The sequence below is a fragment of the Sphaeramia orbicularis genome, chromosome 12 (genome assembly GCF_902148855.1).
Source record: "Sphaeramia orbicularis chromosome 12, fSphaOr1.1, whole genome shotgun sequence".
Classification (NCBI taxonomy): Eukaryota; Metazoa; Chordata; class Actinopteri; order Kurtiformes; family Apogonidae; genus Sphaeramia; species Sphaeramia orbicularis.
Window position 1 is genome coordinate 42,438,784 of NC_043968.1, and position 25,031 is coordinate 42,463,814.

General features: G+C 36.9%; 1 protein-coding gene across 11 annotated transcripts in view; it reads right to left on the reverse strand.

The window, feature by feature from the left end:
- Nucleotides 1-8,798: 8,798 nt before the first annotated feature.
- The window catches only part of pcloa (piccolo presynaptic cytomatrix protein a), a 68,148-nt gene continuing 51,915 nt past the window's right edge, over nt 8,799-25,031 (reverse strand). For 6 of the 11 annotated variants that reach the window (XM_030149047.1, XM_030149051.1, XM_030149042.1 and 3 more), the window contains 11 exons: nt 23,827-23,853; nt 22,604-22,697; nt 20,717-20,788; nt 20,385-20,631; nt 19,531-19,782; nt 18,186-18,374; nt 16,927-17,068; nt 16,696-16,754; nt 15,828-15,962; nt 12,176-12,321; nt 8,799-12,091 (listed from right to left, as the gene is read on the reverse strand). In XM_030149047.1, coding sequence (XP_030004907.1) covers nt 11,948-12,091; nt 12,176-12,321; nt 15,828-15,962; nt 16,696-16,754; nt 16,927-17,068; nt 18,186-18,374; nt 19,531-19,782; nt 20,385-20,631; nt 20,717-20,788; nt 22,604-22,697; nt 23,827-23,853 — 1,507 coding nt within the window. In that variant the 3' untranslated portion in view covers nt 8,799-11,947. The remainder of the gene's footprint in view (nt 12,092-12,175; nt 12,322-15,827; nt 15,963-16,695; nt 16,755-16,926; nt 17,069-18,185; nt 18,375-19,530; nt 19,783-20,384; nt 20,632-20,716; nt 20,789-22,603; nt 22,698-23,826; nt 23,854-25,031) is intronic. The other 5 variants (XM_030149052.1, XM_030149043.1, XM_030149046.1 and 2 more) reach the window with 3 other exon arrangements.

A 25,031-nucleotide genomic window follows, 5' to 3' on the forward strand; every position in this document is an offset into this window, starting at 1 on the left:
TTACATTTTGCTTCATGTCCAGAAAACGGCAGCAGAAGAGAACACAACAGGACGGGAGCTGGGGGCTAATGTGTTTCTAAGAGAATTAGGCATGTGTGTGGTTGTGTTCACGCGTGCATGTGCGGGTGCGTGTCTGCCAGGCAGCAGGTGTGGCCTCTATCACCAGCTCCCAACCCCACCCACCTGTCCAGGGAATCGCCCGGCTGCCGTTGCCTAGCAACCATTCGCTGCCTCAACACCAACTCCTCACAACTGAGCCACAAGGCTGTTGTTTTCCCAACCAGTGAGTGCACAACTTACATGTGTGTTCTCGCTGGGAGCAGCAGACAGAGGCTAACACAGAAGAGACAAATATTGTCTCTTCTGTGTCTCCATCGAGTTGGCACTCGATGGAGACACATTTCATATCGAAGAGTTATGACTTTCATTCAAAATGACTGAATGTATTCCTTTTCCTTTCCATCTATAAGCAGATACAGCAAAAACAAATAACCAGTGTATTATTTATATGCTTAAACTAGCTCCCCTAAAGTCTCTTGCCTAATAAGGTTTGACTGTTTAACTATGTAGTATCTAATTAAAGCACATTTACAGGGCATACGCTTGTGCATCCAAATTGTTCTTGGGGTCATTTTCCCATCAAATTACATTTTACAGTCAAACAGAGAATCACTGACTATTTACTGTTATCTGCCATATTTATTTTCTTTTTTTTTTTTTTTTTTATAAATGGCTCATTTTTTAAAATGCTGACTTTACTTTAAAAATGCAGATTGAAGGCTTTTAAAGAGCAGTAAGTCATATAACATGATACAATATGATGAAGCGTCTGTCAGTTCAGAAAGTTGAAATGTCACTATCATTTTGTGTCATTTTTGTCAGTGTCACAAGACAAACAAATTGATGTATGCATATAATGCTATGCTTGAGGGAGGAAAAAAAATAAAATCAAGAAACTGCGTTCAAGCAAGAAATAAATAAAGAATATGGCATTATATTTCTCCCTCTCTCCCTCCCCTACAGGCTGCCATGCACAATTCATTTATTAAATCTGCTGGGCAAGTATGTTACCCTGGCAACAAATGATTTCCAAGTTTAAAGTTTAATCGGCATCTCCTCCGCACAGTTTCTTCTTGGCAAAGATGATGGGACATGTGTTTTATCTCCACATAAGCTGACACTGATGCATTCTTCATTGTCACATCTAACTGTTATGGAAGAAAGATGGAACATGATGGAGAATGGAAAAACCATATGACAGGCAATTTGAAACAGATTCAGTTTGACAGAGTTTAGCTAGCATTTTGGAGATATTGTAGTCATTAGGCGGATTTCATATATGGATTCCTCATATGTTCAGTCACAATTTAAAAACACATTGATCTTTGATACATGTAAGGCTTTTGTAGGTCAACAAGTGAAAATAAACACGTGTTTTCTTGCACCACAGTCTTCTCCTTGGCGACAGTCAGCACAGCGGTGCCATGCTGACTCGCTGAAAGAAAAGTGATGGCGAGTGTGTGTGATATGATGTCTTACTCAGGACAGGGGCAGCCTTAGTCCCCTCTGTGCACTGACTGATCACATTACTATTAGGGAAAACTATTCTGTCAGGAGGAGAAGTTATGGCCCAGTGAAGGAGTGCCGTAGGGTGAAACAGGCATCCAGTGACAAGAACTTGGCCTCAGGGGGGATCGGAGGTGATCAGACATGAAGGGTCATAGCTGTCCTGTTCATTTATTTTAAACATACAAATCTTGTTTCCGTCTTGCAGTATTGAGTTTTTGCATTTCTACTTATCACTGCCATTTCAACACGTGTTGGTGCATGTGCTAGGCATATTACCAGGAAGCACAGATGAATGAATAATAGGAATGTTTATGTTACTAAATGTTCTTTCTGTCTAAAATGTAACCACTTCCTGTCAAATCCAAACTTAATCGTGTCCTGTTTTATCTTTTGACATTTGCCAGGATGTCTTACATTTATCTTCCAAGAAATTGGCTTTATTTAATATAATGCCACTGACAGTCACTGTTTAGTGACAGTACATCCCTCATGTGAACATCTGGACTTTTTTAGATGTCCATTTTGGAACAAGAGAACAAATTTAAAATCTCAGGAAAAGGCTCTGGTCATTACGTCCAGATGGTTTCTACTGTCCTGCTTTGTATCCAGCAGGTCTCCAATTGTGGTAATTGTGTTAGGATGTCAGATGGTTCGGTACGTGTAGTTTATCAACGGAGAGGACAAAAACCCTTCAGACGAGTATTTAATAAATAAATCAAAATTTCTGTAATCGCTCTTGTAGTTTTACAATACACTGAGTTTAATATTATTAATCTAGGTTTAATAGCTAATCTCTTCTGGCCTTGGCTACCTATACTTTTGGTTGTATTCACGTACATTTTAAACAATAAGAAACAAAGCCTTAAAAATACATATTTGACCCCTGAGTTGAATATTAACAACACGTCTTTTGAGATCAAGAAACATTCAATGGATGTGTGACCCCTCTAACCATAAAGAGGTGGAAGCAGCCGCCGTTGTGGTCTGATGTGGGCTAGCCAAATGCTTGTCATTTTGATCACCCTCACTGCTCTGTGAATCACAGACACACAGCAACAGCCATGCGTTTCCAGGCTCCTGTCTGATGCAGGTCACATCTTTAAAGGCAAAACAGAGGAACAAACAGATCTTTAGAAGTGAAAGGATCTGAGGGATCCATCAGGAAGAGAGAGGGAGAGAGCAGAAGCCGAGTTATTGAGAAGAGAGAGAGAGGGTGAATATGAGACAACACAGGGAACATAAAAAGAGAGAGGTAGACTGAAGGATATAATGTAGACAACAGAGCCTGATCTGGCAGGGACAGCCTGGCATGCTTTGATCAAACCGTCAGCATTTTCAGTGAGAAGCACATGAGAAGTCAACCAAGAAATGTCCTTCAACACTTCAAATTCTCCTCATTCTCCAAAGGTCTAACTCAGATATTCCTCCAGAATAAATAATATGGGGAGCTGCAGAAACACACGTTAAGGTTATCTGTTCTTTTTTATTTTTTTTTTTTTAATTTTTTTTTTTCATTGATATTTTGACAGACAGTACAACATATGCCATCATCACAAAATAGAAGACATAAACATCATCCACTGTCTGGTTTTCAAATATGCACTTAAGACAAACACTAAGGTTATCTGTTCTATGCAAACCAAAAGAACATGGAAGAAAGGCCTAAGTTAAGGCAAATGACCTTCCTATAATTCACACAATTCTAAAGTAGTTCAAAAATAACATTATAAACTAACTTACTTTCATAAATGTCCTCCTCTGTGACTAAATATCTCAGTATGGCCACATATTCAAACACTTTAAATATAGCTTGTGGAAAGTCCTCAGTGGTTGTCTATATTTAAAATGTTTTCTCTATTTAAAAGCAGCCCACTGTTGAGCCCTGGACAGCCACTCCAGCCATTTATGGTGTCTCCAACAGGTGTCCAGTCATAGATTATAAATGAAACCACATCATCAGCTGTGATGAACAGTCCCATCATTAGCTATTGGACTTCACACACACTTTTATCACATCAGTGTCCAAACTATCAGCGTTTCTGTCAAAGAGATGAAATTAGTTAAATGGCTTTTACCTCATTTGGAATGTTTATTATCTTTAATGACATGTTTGTTTTAGAAGGTGAGAAGGCTCCACATCTATAGGCATAGGTTTGTTTAAATATTATTATAACATTTGATTTTTTAAAAAAAAGCCCCGTTATTGTATATAAGTTAATATCTGTGTCTTTATGTGTATAGATTTTATATATATTTAGAATTTCTCTTTTATTCCCCCTGTATATTACTCTTCTTTCCTTTTTTTTTTTTTTTTTGCATGTTAACTAACAATGATTCTGAATAGAATAGATTACAATACACTTGCTCAGACCAATACAGATATAAGATAAGGTATAAAAAACACCAAAATGTACACTTGCAAAAGTGATCGAGCAAATCTCTAATGTACAAACATGTATGTATGTATGCATACAGGGTGGGGAAGCAAAATTTACAATGAACATTTAGTTGTTTTTTTCTCAGCAGGCACAACGTCAATTGTTTTGAAACCAAACATATATTGATGTCATAATCATACCTAACACTATTATCCATACCTTTTCAGAAACTTTTGCCCATGTGAGTAATCAGGAAAGCAAACGTCAAAGAGTGTGTGATTTGCTGAATGCACTCGTCACACCAAAGGAGATTTCAAAAATAGTTGGAGTGTCCATAAAGACTGTTTATAATGGAAAGAAGAGAATGACTATGAGCAAAACTATTACGAGAAAGTCTGGAAGATACTATTAAAGAAGAATGGGAGAAGTTGTCACCCAAATATTTGAGGAACACTTGCGCAAGTTTCAGGAAGCGTGTGAAGGCAGTTATTGAGAAAGAAGGAGGACACATAGAATAAAAACATTTTCTATTGTGTAAATTTTCTTGTGGCAAATAAATTCTTATGACTTTCAATAAACTAATTGGTCACACACTGTCTTTCAATCCCTGCCTCAAAATATTGTAAATTTTGCTTCCCCACCCTGTATGTACACACACACACACACACACACACACACACACATATATATATATATATATATATATATATATATATATATATATATATATATGTATATATATATAATTTTTTGTGAAAAGATCAGCAGCTAACACTCAAAAGTATTTAGAATATTTTGGCTAATTGGTATTCAGCCGAAATAATTGCAGATTAGCCTAGGCAAAAAAAAAAAAAAAAAAAAAATTGGAAGCTTCATAAAGTGGTCTTGGTGCCAGTGCCGAGGTGGGTTATTTTTCTTCGCAAATACATTTTGTCTCAAAAGGTGCAAGAACTTTCCACTGTCTACGATAACCGCATATTAACTCTTACCTCATATACTCCAAAGCCGACGAAATAGTTCCAAACTAGTTCCAAACTTTGAGTGTCGCGGTGTTGGAACACATTCATTTCTATTGCAGCTGATCAACCAACTCCAGTGGTAAGTTAATAAGATATTGTCATCTTTCAAATTATCAAGTGTACTTCCTGAATAAGCGGACATTTATGTTGTACATTCTGTTTTCTTTGGTATGTGTTAGCGTTTCTATAAATCTATTATCTTATACAAACGTTATGTTTGACTTTCAGCTGTAGCCTAATAGTTAGCTAGCCTGACTTCGCTAGCTGTTGAGATTTAACCACTATAACTAAACATTATGGAGTTTCTAAGGTAAAGTAACATTAGTACAGATTTGGTTATCAGCAGGTTTTAGTTTAGTCGTTTTGCTGAACCTGGTGGTGTTTGGTTAAATTTGTCAGCTGAGATAATGTGCTAATTAGTGTCATTTACGGCAGGTAGAAATATGGGTCCACTTTGCCAGTTAATTTATTCTATTTGTAATCTTTTAAAGATTCATAATGGCATGTGATGCCTGTAAATAGTTTCATTTGTCCTGCGCTCATTTTGTAAACCTACTTACTGTAGTTCTGAAACTAGATGGCTAACTCTGTCAAGAAGCAGTGAGCCCGTGATCAGGGCATGTCAAGGGTTTCAGTGTTGGATTTAAGATCATGATTAGAGCATGTCAAGCTGCTCACAAACAAGAGAGGTACCATAGCAACTAGCCCAATGTTTGCTAAATGCAGTACTTTCAGTGGTCAATCCCATACTTAAAAGCATAACTGACACAAACATACATACAGTAATGCAACAATGGTTGGAAATATACGTGTGTGTGGTTTATTTTGATACTACCATGCAATAACGCACTCACTGCTGTCTGTCCCATAGACGAACATGAAAGCTGAAGTTTGTTTTGGAACTATTGAGGCTTACATGAACCATGTGATCACAGTAGCGGTGACATCAAAGTTGTCACAATCTCTCGCTCTATGGCTCTGGATAAACTTAAAAGGGTGAACCACGCCCCCTGCAGGATCATTCTAACCTGCTGTTACAGATTGAGCCTTACATGTCAACTGTTCAGTGATGGTTTTCACTCTATGTGCAGGCAGGTAATGATGTGTATGAATAACCACTGTTGTATAAAGTACAGGAAAGTCACACTTAAGTAGAAGTACAGATATCCTACCAAAAAATTACTCCGGTAGAAGTTCAAGTGACCAACTGAAATGCTACTCAAGTTAAAGTCTGTAAGTATCTAGTATTTACTGTACTTAAGTATATCAAATAGTCTACAATTAAATGTACTCAAGTAATGAATGCAAAAGTACAAGTAAATGTTAATAACAACCAAAGGCAGTCAGAATTTTGAATATTATAAAGTTTACCTAGGATTTTAAAACATAGTAAAGTAAAAGACAAGAGGTCAAAATATTGAAGGTTTCAAAAACTTAAACAGGAGTACTGCGGGAATTAGAAATGTCAGAATTTTGAAGAAAACAAACAAACAAACAAAAAAACAACATCTATGAAAGCTTATGTGGCACCTCAAAACATGGAGCCTACATTACACTTCGTAAACAAGGAATCCAAAGTCTAAACCATTGATATAATACCAACCTGTTTTTAGCATAGCTTCATTCAGCTCTCCCCCACATCAACAGATCACAGACAGGTTGAGTGTGGACCATCGTTTGCACGTGCACATTACGCGATTAGGCTCAATGACAAATCAGCTTCCTGACTTTGTTGAAAACACCAAATTTCCTTTAATGGACTCTATGCACAGCCCCACTACTTCCTGAACTTCAGGTGGGTCCTTTATTTCCTGTCTTTCATTATTGGACACACTGATTAATTCAGGTGTGTCTAATTAATCAGTAGTTACAACAAGAAGTAGCAGACACACCTGGATTAATCAGTGTGTCCAATAATGAAAGACAGGAAATAAAGGAGCCACCTGTAGTTCAGGAAGTAGTGGGGCTGTGCATAGAGTCCATTTCAATAAAGGGGTGTGTGTATGTGTGTGTGGAGGACCTTTTCACTTATTTTTGTAATGAGAAACGATACTGTGAATTAAAAAAATATATCAGAGTAGAAGTATGCAATTGAGTTAGGAAATGTAGTGAATTAATAGTGAAAGTAAACAAAAAAAGTACTCAGTAAAGTACAAATTCTCCCAAAACATACTTGAGTACAATAGTTTAGTATTAGTACTTCGTTACTATACAATGTTGTAATTACTTGTCCATTGGACATCTGTGCGAAACTTTACTGATATTTACTAAATGTCAAAAAAAAAAAGAAGTGCGTCATGTCGGTTTTTCCATTAAATCACAAATGAGATGATTTGTTTATTATCGCGAGATGACATGAGAAGTCATTCCATAAACATGGCGACAAACGTAAATGTGGTGTTTATTTACAGATATATTCATTATAATTATATTTTACCCCTCTATCTTGTACTAAATTAAAAAATGATTGGGTTTCCTGGTGTGTCCACACATACTGTGACATGTTTCTTCTTCTTCGCTTGTTGTAACGTCCGTCAACATCCGTTTTTTTAACGGGCTCTTTGCATAGCTCCACTACTTCCTGAACTTAAGGCCGCTCCTTTATTTCCTGTCTTTCATTATTGGACACACTGATTAATCCTGGTGTGTCTGACCACAGTACCCAGATAGCAAATATTTTGGCAGTATTATGGCATACATTTGACATTTTTGGCTTTCTTTTGGCATTATGAAAACCTTTAGGCTTAACTGTGGTATGATTAAGGTTTTCCATAATAGATATGGAGGCACCAGCAATATATGGCTGAGTTACGGCATATGTGTGGTTAACCAAAAGACTGGGCAAAGAGCGGGATCAAGTATAAGGATGGTATGGCATGTTTATGGCATGCCAGAAGATTGACTAAAGAGCGGCAACATCTTATTCCATGTATGGATGTTTTTTGGTTGTGTTTTGGCATATTTCTGTAAAGCCAAAACACTGCGCAAAGAGCGGGAATTTCTACCCAGAAGAAAACCCCACTTCATTTTAAAGCATGATCAGCATAAATTTAGGGTGAATTTTGGCCTCTCTTCGAGTCAGTTTTGGCTACTTTATGGCTGGATTATGGGGATTTGGGGCTTTTCTGGGACAGTTATGGCTATATTTTGGAAGTTCGCAATTACTTTTGGATGAATTTTGGCTTCCTTCTGGTTTGACTTTGGCTTGCCTATTTTGGGCCATTTAGGGCCCATACATCCACCCAGAACTTTGCCAAAATGGCATGTCAGTTTTGGGCCAGATTTTTGCCATAATGATTTTGCTATCTGCTATTTTGCTATTCCGCCCGGTAATGCTGTTCAACATACTTCATATGCGTTAACAGATGATAGTTATCCACAGAGTAAATGACAAATACGTCTCTTAAGTGAAGACAGTTTGAGGTATTTTGTTTGGTCAAAGAACTGATGTAGATAAAATGAAACATCTGAATGTTAATGAACTGCTGATTCATCTTAGCTGACGAACAAACAGAGCCACGTTATTGGTTACACCTGTGCTTTTCCTGCGGTGACAAGTCAAAAGTTCACACACCCACGGTTACAAGAAGAACACTTTAACTTCAATAAGTGGAAACACCTGTGGAAGTGTAGCTGACTGTGGCAGGAGGGCCCACTGTGCTGTCAGGGTGCTCAAAATAAAGAGAAAGAGCACCATCTTTTGGTTACATTCTGCTACTGCCAACAGGAAGTCAGCTAGAGCTCATGGTAAACCCCTAGTTTTCAAAAATAAAGGAGTTTTTTTTTTTTTTTTTTTTTGCTCATGCAGTGTGAATTGGAGTCAAGTCAAGCATCATTTGTACTGATATTTAATAGTTAGACATGGGGCAACAGCCATTTTTACAGCACAATTTGCATAATTTATCAATACCTCCTGTATACAATCACAAAACCATGACAGTATATTTTTTCTGTTTACTTACAAGTGAAAACCAGACAGGTTTTACAAGCATAATCTTTGTACACTCAGCATACAATATCATCAATAATTTCAATAAATTTCCCCCTCTATAACATTTTGTTCTATATCTGTCTCTACCTCATTCTTTTTTTCTTTAATAATATCTGGACACAAAAATAGTATGAACCACCAACAAAACATGCAACATCCAGTGTGAGCACATTTAATTTCTCCTGCAACTACTTTGAGTTGTTAAGATAGACTTCTTTGTGGTTAGACTCTGGTAAACCTTTAGTGTTTGGTGAAGGGTTGGGTAAATCGGGGTCCGTTAAGACAGACATAGGTCGTTTCTCAGCCTATCCACTGTACAATGATCAAGAGAAAAACAAAGTCCTGTTAGTTCTATGATCACACACCTCTTCTGTCCGCTGTAAGACCTATTGCTCCCAAACCCCAGTATAAAAAAGCTATGTATTTACAAGGTTTGAAATAGAGAGATGGCATTTGTGTGTGACTATGTGTTATTTTTTGTGTTAAGTGTCATGAGAAATTTCAGACTGATATTTTTAGACAGACAACACTTAAAAGAAGAGATATGCATAAAAGCCAATGACATGCATGGACTTGATATGAGTATGCTACACAAACAAGCACATGGGTACAAAAATAACAAAAACAGAAAAAAAAGACTGACCTTTAAACTTTCAGTATTTCATGTAGAATTCTCATTAATCTTTTTATATATTTTTTCTTGGATGTTTCTTATAGACATATTGGAAAAATGAAACTATCCAAAGGGTAAGTGCATTAAAAAGATGATAATCTTATGTGTAATTTTATCTTAAGTCAAAGCTATGAGGAATTAAATATTTGTTAATATTCTTATGTGAGTGTAGTCGTGCATGAAGGAAATATAGTTGGTTCTCTGAGTTTCAGGCCCTCTAAACATTGTAAACAAGCACTACTTTGTGTATAAAAACAAAATTTCTCAATTTTTTTTATGTACACTTGATATGTACTGTAAACAAATATAAAATAACATAAGAAATTGTCTCACAGGCAATAAATAAATAAAGGATCATACAGAAATACAAAATAATAGATAAAATATACAATAAATAATTAAAGCAATAACCATACCAAAAAGAAAAAAAAATGCAGCAGTGCAAGAAATATGTATATAAATTTGACAGATGGAAATGTTCCTCTCCCACAAAGTGTCACGTTTCTGGCAAGTCAAGATGGAGTTATTCTCTTTGTAGATGTTGCATAGAAATCAGTTAGATATTACATATAGTTTCACTGCAAAATTTGACATTAGTGATAATAATGAACCCACTGTCCTGCCTCTTGACCTCCATGCATTCACAGAAAATGAACTTTTCCAAAATCTAATGGGAATCATTGATTTCAAAACACTTAACATTTAGGATTCAGGATGTGACTGGTAAAACACAAGACATCACAAATATGATGCTGAAAACAAAGAAAGCTTGTATATAACATAAACCTGTTACTTTAACGGCACTATATTTTCTTAGAAAGATTATAGCGCTTCTCTGTGGAAAGTTTGTTTTCAGATCACAACATGAGAACAGTTTCTGGCATATTTGTTCGCTGCAGTATCTCCTGATATTGTCACTGCTTCACTCTAATTCCTCACCTTGGATAAAAGACATCTCTGGCTATCTCATTAAAAGCAGGATGACAACGCAGGTTTTACATTCTGAGCAGAAAAGTGCAAAATACCACAAAAGCATGTTGCTGTCTGCTCCAAAAAGCAGGACTGAAGTAAGACTGGTCATGTGCTTGGATCTCATAACATAAAAAACAGAAAAATGTTTAAATCTCATATGTCTAATAAATGCCTCACATTCTAAGGGGGGTCATGGATAAATAAAATCTCTATGTCACAATCATGAACACTCGATTGTCTGTGATAAAGATATCTATATATATATATCTATCCATATATGTTTTCATCTCCAGCTATAACATTTTATTTCACTATATACAAAGTGAACCTTAGAGGTGTTTTTTGTGCAGAACATGTGGCACTCCATACCAAATAGATAGACTCATGCGCACAATATATAGTACCCAATTTGAGATATATATATATATCAGTGTTAATCCTATATCAAATAATAATCATTATTTGATAGAACGCAAATGACACTCAGGGAGAGAAAAGATGGGGTCCAATGTGAACAAGGGGATGTTTTTGTTGATAAATTCAAAAACATGCCTTCAGAGATTTTCTTTTCTCTTGAACCGGAATGCTAGGTAGTGTGTTACAAAATATACTATGCTTCCCACGATACATATAAGTACTTAAATAATTGAGAAGACAAATAATATTCCTGCTAACATTGTAATAGAAAAATAAATAAGAGGTCTCCGTAATAGAGTCTTCAATATTTCATTCCCAAAATGTTTTGTAAATCAATAAAACTCTGCAGATCATAATAAAGTGATGCGGTGATTCCTTTAGAAGAATCTTTTTTTTATGGATAAAACATCTAAGTAAATAAATTAGAATCTACAAGTGTGTCCATTCCCTGTATCTATTAAAATTGAGTTGTCTGAGTTGAGTTGAGTGAATGAATGCATGCAAAGGTGTTGTAAATGATCATATATGTGTATGTGTGTGTGTATGTGTGTGTGTTTGCGTATTAGTGTTGAAGTGTGAAATACCTGGTTGATTCCACGTTTGAACTCTCTGAATTCGATCCTGGCTACACTACACTGCACATCCTGTAAACATGTGTTCATTTCCTGTAAACACATTAACTACTTCCTCCAGTCTTTCTGTATTATAAAAATCATATCAGATCTTTTTTTTTTGTTTGTTTCTCCTAATCTCAGAAAAAAACTCAACTTGTACAAATAAAGACTGAAGAAAGAGATATTTCACCCACCCTGACCAAATGTTCCTTTTCCCCGACCCCAGAAGATTAGATCAGTGATACACATGTTGAACCTAAACGTCCCAAAATGTTCTTTCTCTTCTTTTTGCCCCGAGCTGGTTTCTTCTCCTTCTATGAGTGGATCTGGGCAGTGCTGGCGAGCAGCTTGTGCCAGCTCACCACTCGCTTACGAAGGTCAACTTTGTCCAGCCACACGTAGGCCTCGCCAATCAGAGTCTTCTTTACAAACTTGCCCCCATTGGATACAAGAAACAGCTGTTGTAGAAGGAAAGATTATGATAGTTTAGGGTTTGATATAAACTAGTGTTGTATGTTTATGGCTCTGTGTGGAGTCATCACCTGTAGAGAATGCCCAGTAGGGTTCATACAGAAGCGGAAGGTTTCGTTGAAAGATGGCTCACGGTCATGACGACACACTCTGGTCTTCTTCTTGATAATCCTTTTCTGAGTGGCAATGTTCACCACATAGAGCTTCACATAAAGGTCTGTGGGCGTGAAGGTAAATCTGATAAATGCTGTGCAATTTAATATTTCATTAGCTATGAGTGTAAGCTGGGTCAAAATATAATTGAGGGACTTTTTGGGTTCCCTTTACAGGGTAACATAGTTGACAGGTATCGTTGACATTTTTGCTGTTTTCAGGCCTAAAATCAACATAACCATAATACCACATGGCATTTTTACAGAAAGATTCTTCTAAATATCATATATACAATTGAGTAAAATTGAAATTGAAAGTTATTTATGAAGATATTGTAGTAATACTGTTGACATGAGAGTGCAATAAATACACACTTGGCTCACACACTACTTTATATTAAATTAAATAACTAAGAAAGAGGAGAAAGAACAGATTTTTGAGTCTTGCCAGTGTTTTCGTCAGGAGGAAATGACATCATGTGGAGCAGGTCATGTGATTTGGAATTAACACACTTCCTTGAGTTGTTTTTGTAATAGGTAACTTAGATGAAAGTGATTTCTCGGACACAGATATAATTTGTTATTTTCCATCTAAAATTTGATATATTGACAAAAAAAAGACATATCTGTCATGATTATATCAACTTAATAAAAAGAACACAATCAAAACAAGTTTTGAATAAGCTCATTTTATTATTGTTTAGCTAATAAGAAGGTGGTTGTTATTTAGTTGACATTTTAGTATATTTAGTCATTCAATAATCATTTATTAATAAGTGATTGTTTCTGTAATTAAATAATTATGGAATTTTTAAATTCATGATCATAATGAACATAAAAACATTAAGTTTTTTTTTTTTTTTTTTTTTTTACATTTAATAAAGATGTATGCAAGACATATCCCACAGACTTCAAAAGTCCCTCAATTATATATTGACCCAGCTAAGATTTTCATTATTTAACATCCTGTTCTATAAACATATTATGGTTTTCTCTCTGTTTGGCACTTTGAATATACACTATATGGCCAAAATACTGGGACAAATCACAGGACTTCCCATTTCTGTTGATGTGAATTATTGTTATAATAGAAATGTTCATGCCACTTGTCAATAATTATCACAATTAATGTCAAATCAATATTTCTTTTAGGTTTAAAAGCTGAGTTTTCTTCCTGAGTGAGAGCTTACTTGTAGCTAAAAATGATCATTAATGGTCTGAACATGATATATACTCACATAACAATTATAGCGACTAAAAAAAGCAAACTGTAAGGCATTTTGTCTACATGGATGATAATGTAAAAAGAAACCCCTAAAGATGAAATAAAAACATATTGAAATTATATTTACCAGAATAGGAAAATTATGCATGAGATTTGTCACTATAGTTTTGTAGCCCAGAACCTCTTGGTAATGAAACACTAGAATCTGATGTGTCCCACTACTGTGTAAACCGACCCAAAATCTCAAGCACGTTTTGTCTAAACCTTTACAAATATGTGAAGAGAACTTTGCAACATACAATAAATAATTCACAGCAGTGGCGTTATTTAGAGTTGTTCCTGTACAGTGGTTAAAAAGGGAAAAATATGACTTATTCCAAATTTTCTCAACTGTAATTTGATCATTAACATCAGAGTAGTTTTTCTTATTTTTTCTAGAACCAGCCACTAGAGGGCAATAAAAGAGCAATTGCTACCAAGATTTCAGTGTGAAGTGACAATATTGACTTTGTCTTAAATATACATTGCAAATGTTGAAGTGCCGATGCAGTGAGTCTCAGATTCAGTACTGCAAAGCTCCTACATACTGTCAATGGAAAAAAAACTTAAGTCCTGATCCCATCTGGAAGCAAATATCACACAAGTGGCAGGCAGGCATGTGGGTATTAAAATGCAAATACTGGAGGAGGAGGTGAGGTGGGTGGCAATCTGCATTTTACTGAGGAAAAGACAAGTCTGATTTGTCCAGGGTTTATGATGCCAAGTTCCTATGCATCCTTTTACTGTATGCTGGACACTATTACTGCTGACTTCAGTCCGATCGCCCAAGGAGATGTAGTTTTAAACACTGTAGACTGTTAAAGTAAACACAGTCCTTCTGGGGATAAATGTGTGTGTTTGTGTGTATTTGTACATATTTTGGTGAGAGCTTCTCAGTTTTATGCCGTTTTAACTATCTGCATGAGTGTATAAATATTCTCATTGCTGTACTAGGGAATGTATGCTGAAGAAAACTATAAACCTGCATCTATGAAAAACAGCACTTGAAGCTTTGAATTCACTTATAATGCCTGTGTGAATGTAATCTTTTATTTATGATTATGATTTACAGTGGTGGCCAAAATTATTAGAACACCTGATACCTGAATATATTTACCTTTTTTTTGCCTCCAAAACCTGATTTCATTTCATAATTTTCATGAAACATGTAGACAGTAGCTCTGAACACAGTAAATATCAGATGAAGTGTGTCCTACTGTTTTTATCCTCTTTTAACTTAATATCAGTTTAATAAGCAGGATAGCCCTTGTAATTAAATTTCTTAAATATGGGCCTGGCCAAGCAAAAGTGAACATCAGGGTCAGTTTCTTTTTTCTCTAAAACAATATTTTTGATTACTCAACATGAAAGACATATATCTCTACTTTCTTAAACAGTGTTTATTTAATTTGTAGCTGAAGTACAACTGGATATACAAGAGAATATATTAGAATATAGTGTAAATGAAGAACAGTGAAGGTTGTAAATAAATGTATACAGCTTAAATTCAGAATGTAAACAGCAATGTGTAAATAAATATGCTCAAAATATATGCCTGTGTCTAATCTCATATTTCATAATAATCAATTACTATAATGATTTTGAATGTTATTTATTATAAAAAACAGCAGAAAGATGTGTATTAAATATATAAATGAAACATATGTGGCCAAAGACCGATAATTTTATCAGTATCTTAATCAAATTGTTGATTATTATTATTCTGGTGCATCACACTGAACAAACACCTCACTCTGTTACTTTTTTGGATTCTCACTCCATTACTATGAATTAATGTCTTTTAAAACTAAAATAAAAATGACATTAGTTTCATTTTTGGATATAATGTACTCTCATATATTAAGAAAAGTGTTGCATGCTAAATATTTGCACTTTTTGGTATTTTTTCCAAACCTTGAATAACTGCTGTATATTTTTCCTCATTCCGTTACTTTGTCAATGATGATAAATTCATATTTTTATAAAATATTTGGTTATTATTCCTTAATAGCATGTTAAAGTACTTGCTTAGACCTACAATTTGAGCTATTATGGTTGCTGCTAAATTATTTTTTAAAAACAGATATGGAATGATTAGTATTGCTGCACAGTGCTTTCTCACTCCATTACTCACTTGGCCAGGCCCATATGCTGAGTGTTCTATAATATTGGCCACCACTGTGTGTATATATTTATGTCAGGCCTCTATCAAAGTGATATTTTTATGTTTTTATGTTTTGTCAATGTGCAGTGAACATACATAAACATGTCTGTGTGTGCTGTCCATGACTGTAGATCAAGTATTACCAGGCAGGTGGTCTGGGCTCTTGAATTTGTAGGTGATGTTGCGACATTGAAGAATCTCAAGGACCAGGTGCTCACCCTCCGTCTTCATCTCCTTCTTCAGAGCGATCTTTATCTCCCCCATTACCTGGGACTTACCTAAAAACACACATAAATACACACTCAAACTGACACACTGAGGTGCAAGTGCACATACTGAAGAGAGGGATCTGCTCTGTTGCTGTGACTGCCCTCTATTGGACACCATGTATACTCTCATCATGAGTAGCATCAAACATGTCCCAAAAGCGATCACATTTATTTGTTTAACAAGGGCGAGGAGAAGTTATGATGAGCTCTGCCTGTTCTGTAGTTGCCTTGGTAACTGAATGGAAATGACAAATTTGAAAGCTGGGTCAACAAGACCCTTACAAACCGAGATAGAAAAGGGGAGAGTGACACAAAGACACAGAGAGCAGACCAAATGAGATGTAGAAAGACTGTGGTAGACTAGAAATCTGTGTGTATTAAACTTCAGTCTCACACTCTGCTTTAAATGTGGCAGTGAGCTGACAAATCTATCTTTTAAGGTCATCTTTGCACCTTATTAATCATCGCAACATGACTCACAGCTTCAGGCGAAAATGAAAATCAGCAAATACTAACCGAAAAGAATTGTTCGTGAACAATTCATCTGTGAAAATCTATGATGCGAATGACTCATCAAACAGTTTTATAGACTTGCTTTCACAGATTGTCACAGTGAGGAAGGAAACAGTGAGATTATAACAAAGATAACAAAGCAGATAAATCAACCAACCTACAAATCACCAAACCAAATGAATCAGTTAATGTGTTGTTATTTTTTAAGGTAACACACAGATGTACTGACCGTCAGTGTCACCGTGTCCCATCGATTTCATCACATCTGTGCCATTTGGGATCTTTCCACTAAAGAAAGGAGAAACAAAGGAATGCAAGTCACAAAACTTCAAAACAAATACTTGGAATATGTGCAGTTTTTTCTGTGTTTAATCTGACGGTGTGGGTGCAGTTTAGCGCAAGGAGACATTTCCAATATAACCAAGCCTGCCAGATGAAAACACTGCATAAGATGACTCACAATCGGGGCACTTGGAAGATGGCACTGTCCACCTCATTTGTCTCTCCTTCCTCGTCCAACAGGCTGTAAGCACTGCCGCTCAGACCGCTGTCCAATGAGGCGGCTGTGACTGGGGCGTCACCAGATCTGTAGCTTGACCGAGCTGTGCAGAGATACGACCACACCCATTACAAGACAGAGACAGGAAGAAAAATTGCACCTTTTACTGGCTCCAAGAATGTGCAAAGTAGAGCCAGGAACTATTCATTAAGAAGCAGGAACTAAGATCATTCATAATCATCGTTAATAAATAATTTATTAGCTCTTGTCAAAGTATAAAGGGAAGCGTACTTGAAGCACACAAGACTGAATTGTAATGAAAAGCACACAAACACTGAGGACTAGCAGGAAGCATGTGGACAGTGTCCTTTCTCAGACAAAGACAAGACAGAAAAACTCACATATAAAGCACTAAAATGAGACATAAACAATTCCAGAGAAATATTACAAATATGTATATATGTTTATACATAGAACCAAACAAGAGGCACTTAGACCCTACTGGCATTGTTAGTCATCTATATGAAATATTAATCAACATCTAACATCTCATATCAAAATTTGTTTTGTTTAATTAGTGAAATTACAATAGAGTTTTATCTGGAGAAGGTTAAAGGATGTGTATAAGTGTTTAAAAAGCTGTTTATATGTGGCATATTTCAGTTATGAATCATATAGAAATACATGTTTATGGCAAAATGCTTTAACCTTTCAACACTGTGCTCTCAAACAGCTGCTCAGGCAGTGTGAGAAGAGTATGAATGAGGTGAGATGCGTGAATGTGGTGCGGAACAGGATCCATGCCAACACATTTTTCTCTTGGGCCACTCAACACAATGTAACAGAGATCGCAAAAGCTCTCTAATACCAGCTCAATGAAGCAAATGGAGTCATGATGCAGCAGATGTGGCAATGGCACAGTGTTAAATCTCAATGAATCATATCACAGTTTGAAACATTCATTTCCTGGTATTAGTGAACTGTGTTGGTGGCCGTTAAGGAAGTGTGTTTCTCTGCATGAATCTCTGGTGATGTGGCTAAGTACAACTTTCTCCCTGTCTTCCTGTCTCTTTCATTAGCTTGTAAGACTCCCCTCTCTCTTTCTGCAGGTGTGCGTTAGTAGAATAGCATCCTCTCTTTCTCTCAATCTCTCTCTCTTTCCTTGCTCCATCTGTGCTTCAGTCATACGACAGAGAGGAGACTCTTGGGCAAACTCTCACCTCCGATGCTCTGTGGCCTCTCTTCAGACAAGGCCTTCCTTAGGGTCAGGTGTCTGCCGTCTGCTGTGTTCCTTTTGGCTGATACAACCGATGGCAGGGCAGGCAGCCAATCAGACTGGGTTCTCTGAATGGTGAGCACACCTACTACGCTGTGTCTTTGGTGCCTCAGAGAAAGGCGGCCTCTTTGGCCTGGGTTGGTTTGTTTTTGTCGACGCAGGTCAGATGTGAGGGGTCAACACCAGGTAACAAAGGTCATGGGTCGAAGTTCAAGATGGAAGGAGGGAGGAGCAAGATGGAGATTCAGAGAGCGGTTTATCTTCACCATGGCAACCAGCTTGACTGTCAAATGTCATGCAGCCACAGTGTGCAGTGCACATTCTCCCCTCCCGCATGTCACTAAGAGGTGGGGTGTGCAGCATCTACTGAGGTGCATAGTGTGTCCGGTAGTTGGTCAAACAAAAAAAGGGGTAACGGACTGCATGCACAGCCATCCCAGTGGAGGAGCTTCAGAAAAGCTGGTCATTGTTTGTTGACAAAATGCAAAGTAAAAACAAACTCAAAAAAATAAGTGAAACAAATAAATAAATAAATACCAAAAAGGGTCAATGATATCTTGGGGAGGGAGTGTGAGTGCAACTTTCTTCTGTTTCTCTGCTTTCACCAGTTAAAAAATATTTAACTGTTTGGTGGCAGAAATGTCTTTTGGAACCAGAACTGTTTTCCTGGAGAACTCCATCAGATGAAGGAGTAGAGTAAAAAATTTCCTTTCATTTGAGAGGAGCTTGTGAAGTTACTCTGTATTTTGATTAGATTTTAAAGAAAATGTCCTGCTAATTTACGTAATAGTGGTTTATTCTTTTTATTACTGTTGTTTATCTACTCACATTAGTTTAAGTCAATCAACTCATTATTTAAAGCCTAAAAACACAAAACTAATCTAATTTATTTACATATTATCATTTTAACCTCACATTAAAAGAGTTTTAGGAATGGGGATTTATAGAGTGTTTACATTTTTTAAAGGTTAAAGGTTTTTAAGAAGTTAATTATGGCCTTCATATGCAACCAATAAGCCTCTTTGGGATCTTTGAGAAACTTAGAAAAGTCAAAGACATTGTGCTACAGAGCAGGTGAGGTGCTTTAGACACGTGATTACATACAGAAGAGAAGCGGTGAGAGGTTGAAACACTGTGAGTACAAAAGGGAGAACCAGGGGGTGTAATGTGAGGGAAACTGAGAATAGAAAAGGAAACTAAAGGAAAAGAAAAAAATAACTCAACAGAAGGTTGAACAGATGAATGCGAGGAAGCCATGCTGCGTAGGCTTTATTTGCGTCTTGGTTTACTTGGTTGGAGGCGTTGCGGTGGCTGCTGCTGTGACTGCTGTGGGGCATCGCCCGTTGCTATGGCAACGCCTCCGCCACTTCCAGTGCCGCTGTCCTGATGGTGTTGCCGTGCGGCGCTTTTGCTGGAGCGAGAAGCGCCATGTGAACGAGAGTGTTGGCTGTGTCCGTGGCTTTGGCTCTGGCCCTCGGACGGGGAAGGCTTCGATGTGCCAGGGCTACTGTGAGATTTCTCGATAGTGGGCACCTGTGTGTCTAAAACAATCAGATTCACCAAATTACCAAAAAAAATCTATCTTTTAGTTTAGTAAACTTTAAGGCACCACCTATGGTTAATGAGCAGCCAGCTTTTGAGTTACTCCATTTAGCCAGCATGGTAACTGAATTTGTAAGTCAATGATTTTTGTGACATCCTGCATACAATTTGACAGATTTTTATTTTTTTCCCTTAAATTAGGGGAGCATTCAAAGCCTTCCACGGCCATGTTGCCCTCTGTGTTAGAGGAAAGATAGAGGGAAGCTAAGGCTAGGCCTGTGAGCTGTGTGACATCATGACAACCAAGGAAACAGACCATGGGAAAGCAAAAAGCATGAAGCTGAAGCTACAATGGGTGTGCAAAAATGAGTAGAGGTAGCTGAGAGGGAGCTGGTAAGACACGACTGAAAAGAGAGAAACCAGTGGACAGAAGGAGCACTGAGGAGAGTGGAAGAAAAAAGTCAGAAAAGTCTAAATAAAGAAAGAGTAAGAACACAGAGCACAGAGAAAAGGGGATACAGCAGAAAAGTGGAATACAGAGGGTTGTTAGGGGGTGATGGTGATAAAGTCGAGCAGGTGAGGGAATTTCATTGCGTCCTACCCTTAGCCGGATCTGGAAAGATCCCGTGACTTCGGCTCTTGATGACAGATGATTTGGGGGAATCCTGATTATCGTGGGTGGAGCCGGTGGTTTTAGGGGAGGAATGCTGTGAGGAGGGTTTAGAGGAACTGTGTCGGCTCTGGCCTGAGTGGGAGCGCCTGTGGTGGTCTCCCTCACTCTGCTCCTTTAGAGGGAGCCACCGTGGCACATTGTCCAGCTGGGCGGTGTTGGACAGGTCAATAAGGACCTGGGAGCAAACACAATTTAATGACGGTGCTAATGCACCTACATGTACGGTTCATGGTTGTACAGACGCAGTCACTGGGTTTTACCTCTCCTAAGAAATCATTGGAGGAGCACTTGTCGTAGTCCCACACACTGACCTCCAGGGTCTTCTTCCTCAACTGAAACACAGATACAGAGTTAATCCTCCAGTGGCTTAATTATTGGTGGAATGTACTTACATATTTTAATTGTGCATTTCCGTTTCAGACCACTCCAACACATTTGAGAAGCAAATATTCTATTATTCCACTACATTTGTCAGAGAGAGTTGGTTACTTCTTACATTTCAGATTAAGAATTTTACACAAATGATGTAAAGTGTACATAAAATATGTTTAGCTGCAAAATAAATCATAAAATACAGTTGAATCAATTAATAAATAAGTTAGTTGACAAATTGATTCTGCATCTCTTTTAATTGTCATTTTTCACATAATAACATTCTATGGTTCCAACCTATCAAATCTGAGGATGCAGCTTTTATTTCTAATTATTTTAATACATTTGATGGATTTTGCAAATATTCTATAGTTTGGACTTGTAGCTAGATAAAATAAATACCAGATAACTGGAATTCTCACTATTCTCACTATATTGTTAGTTTTAGTTCCATACAATTGTTTGAAAGGAGATCCACCCCAACCAAATACAACTAAAAAACTAAACTGCATAACATTCTGCTTTTAAGTAATTCACAATTAATAATAATCTAATTGTATAATACGGAATAAAATACACAACACTGACAGGGAGCATTTTACTGTACCTATTTTTACATAAAAAGGGTTCTGAATGCAGAACTTTTACTTGTTCAATAGTTGAGTATTTCCACAGTGTGGTATTGGCACATATTAACTTAGTAAATAAAGGACACATGTTCCAATACAAGGCTTAATATAGAGAAACTACTTTCAACTTGGGTTTCACTGAAAGCAGTCATTAAGACATCACAGACAAATGAAAAGACCAGAAATCCACAAAATAGTTTTGACTGATATGGGCCCAGTGAAGGTAAAATTGGGTCTAAAATGATATAATTAAATCCCAGTGGCATATCCATCTGCTCAGCTAAAACTTATGGGTACATTTCTGGCCACGGTGCCAGCAGATATGTGTGTATTGTTGTGTAACTGTGTATTTTCTCTGGTCTCCCTGGAGAATCGGTTCTCTTTGTACTTCAGTACAGTCACTATTTCCTAAAGACTTAAGCTGAAGTAATGTAGATCTATTTCTTTACATGTATTACAACCATTAAGACAGTGTTTTTCAACCTTGGGGTCGGGACACCACTGGAATTCATATGGGGTCACCTGAAATTTCTAGTAATTGATAAAGATAAAAATAAAAACTTACTATTAAAAAATATATGGTGAGTTGATAGAGACAATCCCAATCCATAAAAGACATGACAAACTGAAGCTGAAACTGAAGCACTGTGGTACTGTTTATCTTTCAAATGTTCATTGTGGTTGGTTTCAGATGCTGCAGCTCTTTCATAATTTATAGTTTGAGTTATTGTTTGTTCAGTTTTAATTGTCAGCCTTGTAAATCCAAGCTGGACTGACTGTACATACCCTGACCAAGGAAAATAAAATTCTCACTTTGTGCAGTAATCTACACCTGGCTTTTCTGCCTCCGTCCATAATAATATACATTATATAGACTAAATGTCAACTAAAATTAATGTTTTTTTGCAACATAGTATAGTAAACTATTACATGGTCAAAAGCAAATTAATTTTAGCAAAAATAATGTCCAGGGTTGTCAGAAATTTGTGATGTTAAAATGGGGTCACGAGCCAAAAAAGGTTGGGAACCAGTGTATTAAGATGATGGCTCACATGCTGCTACGTTTGTGTATACCTTTAATAGCTTAAAAACGGTTCATATGTTACATGTAGTAAACCCAAGTGTTTGTTTGGTCACATAAAATACCTGCTCCAGATGAATATTCTTATAGATGACAGTCTGGTTCCATTCGGGGTTGAGACTCTTGCCTGCATGTTTGGACCTCCTCTTGTTTTCAGCACTGGGGGAACACATCATAACACCATATACTAGGTCAGACACAAGCAAAATCTCTGCAGTTCAGCGGACCACCACAATGTCGAGACAACACTATAGTCAGAGCAGGGTTAAATGTGACAGTAGAGGGGAGAAAATGACTGTGACGCACATTGTTCAGGAGAGATCACAATGTGACGGTAAAAATGTATGAACCTACGTGCATGGACAGTAGGGAACAATGTCAGGGTGTGCTGCAAAAAAGTCCATTTTGATGTCCATCTCGTCCTTAGATTGTTGCAATTTTTGACAGTGTCTTTTTTCTGATTCCAAAGACCTTTTCATTTGTAGTAAGTGCTAATATGGCTATAAATCTTTATTGGCATTCAAAATAAAAAAATAAAAAAATAAATAAAGCTCCTCTGACACTCTTTTCTGCTTCTTTGGCGTAATAGAAAATATTTGCCAAAACAGTATACTGATAGGTTTAGGACAAATGACTCACAAAAATGGATGTTTTTTGCAGAATGTAGGATCTGATAAACAACTGTAGGCATGTGTCACAGTCAAAGTTAGTCCAATAAAGACAAGAAAGGATTATATTATAAAAAACAATGGAATGAATAAGGACTGCAGAGCAAATTGATGGGAGTGTGTACTGAATGTAGCAGGGCATTGAAGGTACAGTATGATGTTGGGTCATAATGTAGGACATTACTGAAGGATTTTAATCACAACAAGGGGAAATTAAAGGGTGTCGGTGCAATGTTAGGGTTTAAAATTTCAATGGTTATAAACAAAACACCATCTAATGGGGAAACACACAGTTAGTTGGGAAAATGTCAATTGTCAGCATGGGGGACTGGGTAACTGCATTATATAAAATGGGTAAATGACATATCTGGGGAGTTCTTTCTCTAAAATGCAATACAAACACACTGAAGGTCAAGGGAATATTATGACAGCAAGGGGCCCAAGGGAAAGGCAGTTAATCCAAGGTGAGGAGAGTGAAACTAAACTCACTGACTTATATCAACAAGCCTTAAATCTGTTACAGAATAACTGAGTTGCTTTGTTACCTTAAAGAATCAAATTTTAACCAAAACAGAACCAAAGGACCAAAGTGTTATAATCAAAGTGGGCAAATCACATACCTTGCGTTCTGGACAACCATGACCTGACTGAGGGGGTCCAGCATGCATTAAATATAGAGAACAACATACAGAAACAATAGTCAGAGGGAGAGTGGGGGGGTCGAAAGAGTGCCTGTGGACTGTGATTGCATATTTGGGAAGGGGAGAGTATGTAAAATTTAGATTTGGTGTGTGATTTTTTTGTAAGAAACGGGGGTCAGAGGTGGGAACTGTGGAGTGCTTTAGTAGGTGGACTGAATTTGTGTTTGGGAACTTGTAAGTCATGAAGTGCATGTGTGTGAAGAGAGCTTTCAGGTCATAGCGCATCATTCAGCAACCGTAGTGGAGATCACAGGCATGTGGGTAAAAGTGAACAGCTACTCACATTTATAGAGTTTAGTGTACAAAGGGAATGGGCTTCTAGGTGTACACTGGGCAGAACAGTCATCCAAATTTAGTAGGATCAAAAAACCTGATCAAAACCTGATTAACATTTGACCCTCTATGTCACAGGTGTCAAACATGCAGCCCGGGGGCCAAAACCAGCCCGCCAAAGGTTCCAATCCGGCCTGCGGGATGAATTTGCAAAATGCAAGTTAGGGCATCAAACTCAAAAATAATATCATAATAACCTATAAATAATGACAACACCAATTTTTTCTCTTTGATTTAGTGCAAAAAACATTAAATTATGAAAATGTTTACATTAACAAACTATCCTTTAACAATAAAATGTGAATAATCTGAACAAATATGAACAACCTGAAATGTCTAAAGAAAATTAAGTACAATTTTAACAATATTCTGCCTTGTTATTAAATGTTTTGTGCCTTTGTAGATCTGATCTGTAATGCATATGTATAAATGATAAGTTGAGGCATAATACTGATAAAATTGTACTTATATTTCTCAACAAATTTCTTTTTTTTCAGGTTATTCACATCCTTTTTGTTTGGATAGTTTGTAAATGTAAATATTTGCATAATTGAATGTTATTTTTTGCACTACAACAATTTGGAGTTGTCATTATTTATTGGCTATCATGCTATTATTTTACTGGTCCGGCCCACTTCAGATTAAATTGGGCTGAATGTGGCCCCTGGAAGAAAATGAGTTTGACGCTCCTGCTCTATGTGTATCCATTACAAGCATGTTTCATCCTTTCTGCCCCAGCATACATAGCCAGTATTTGCAATTATGTCCATATGCACCTGTATTTTTGCAGG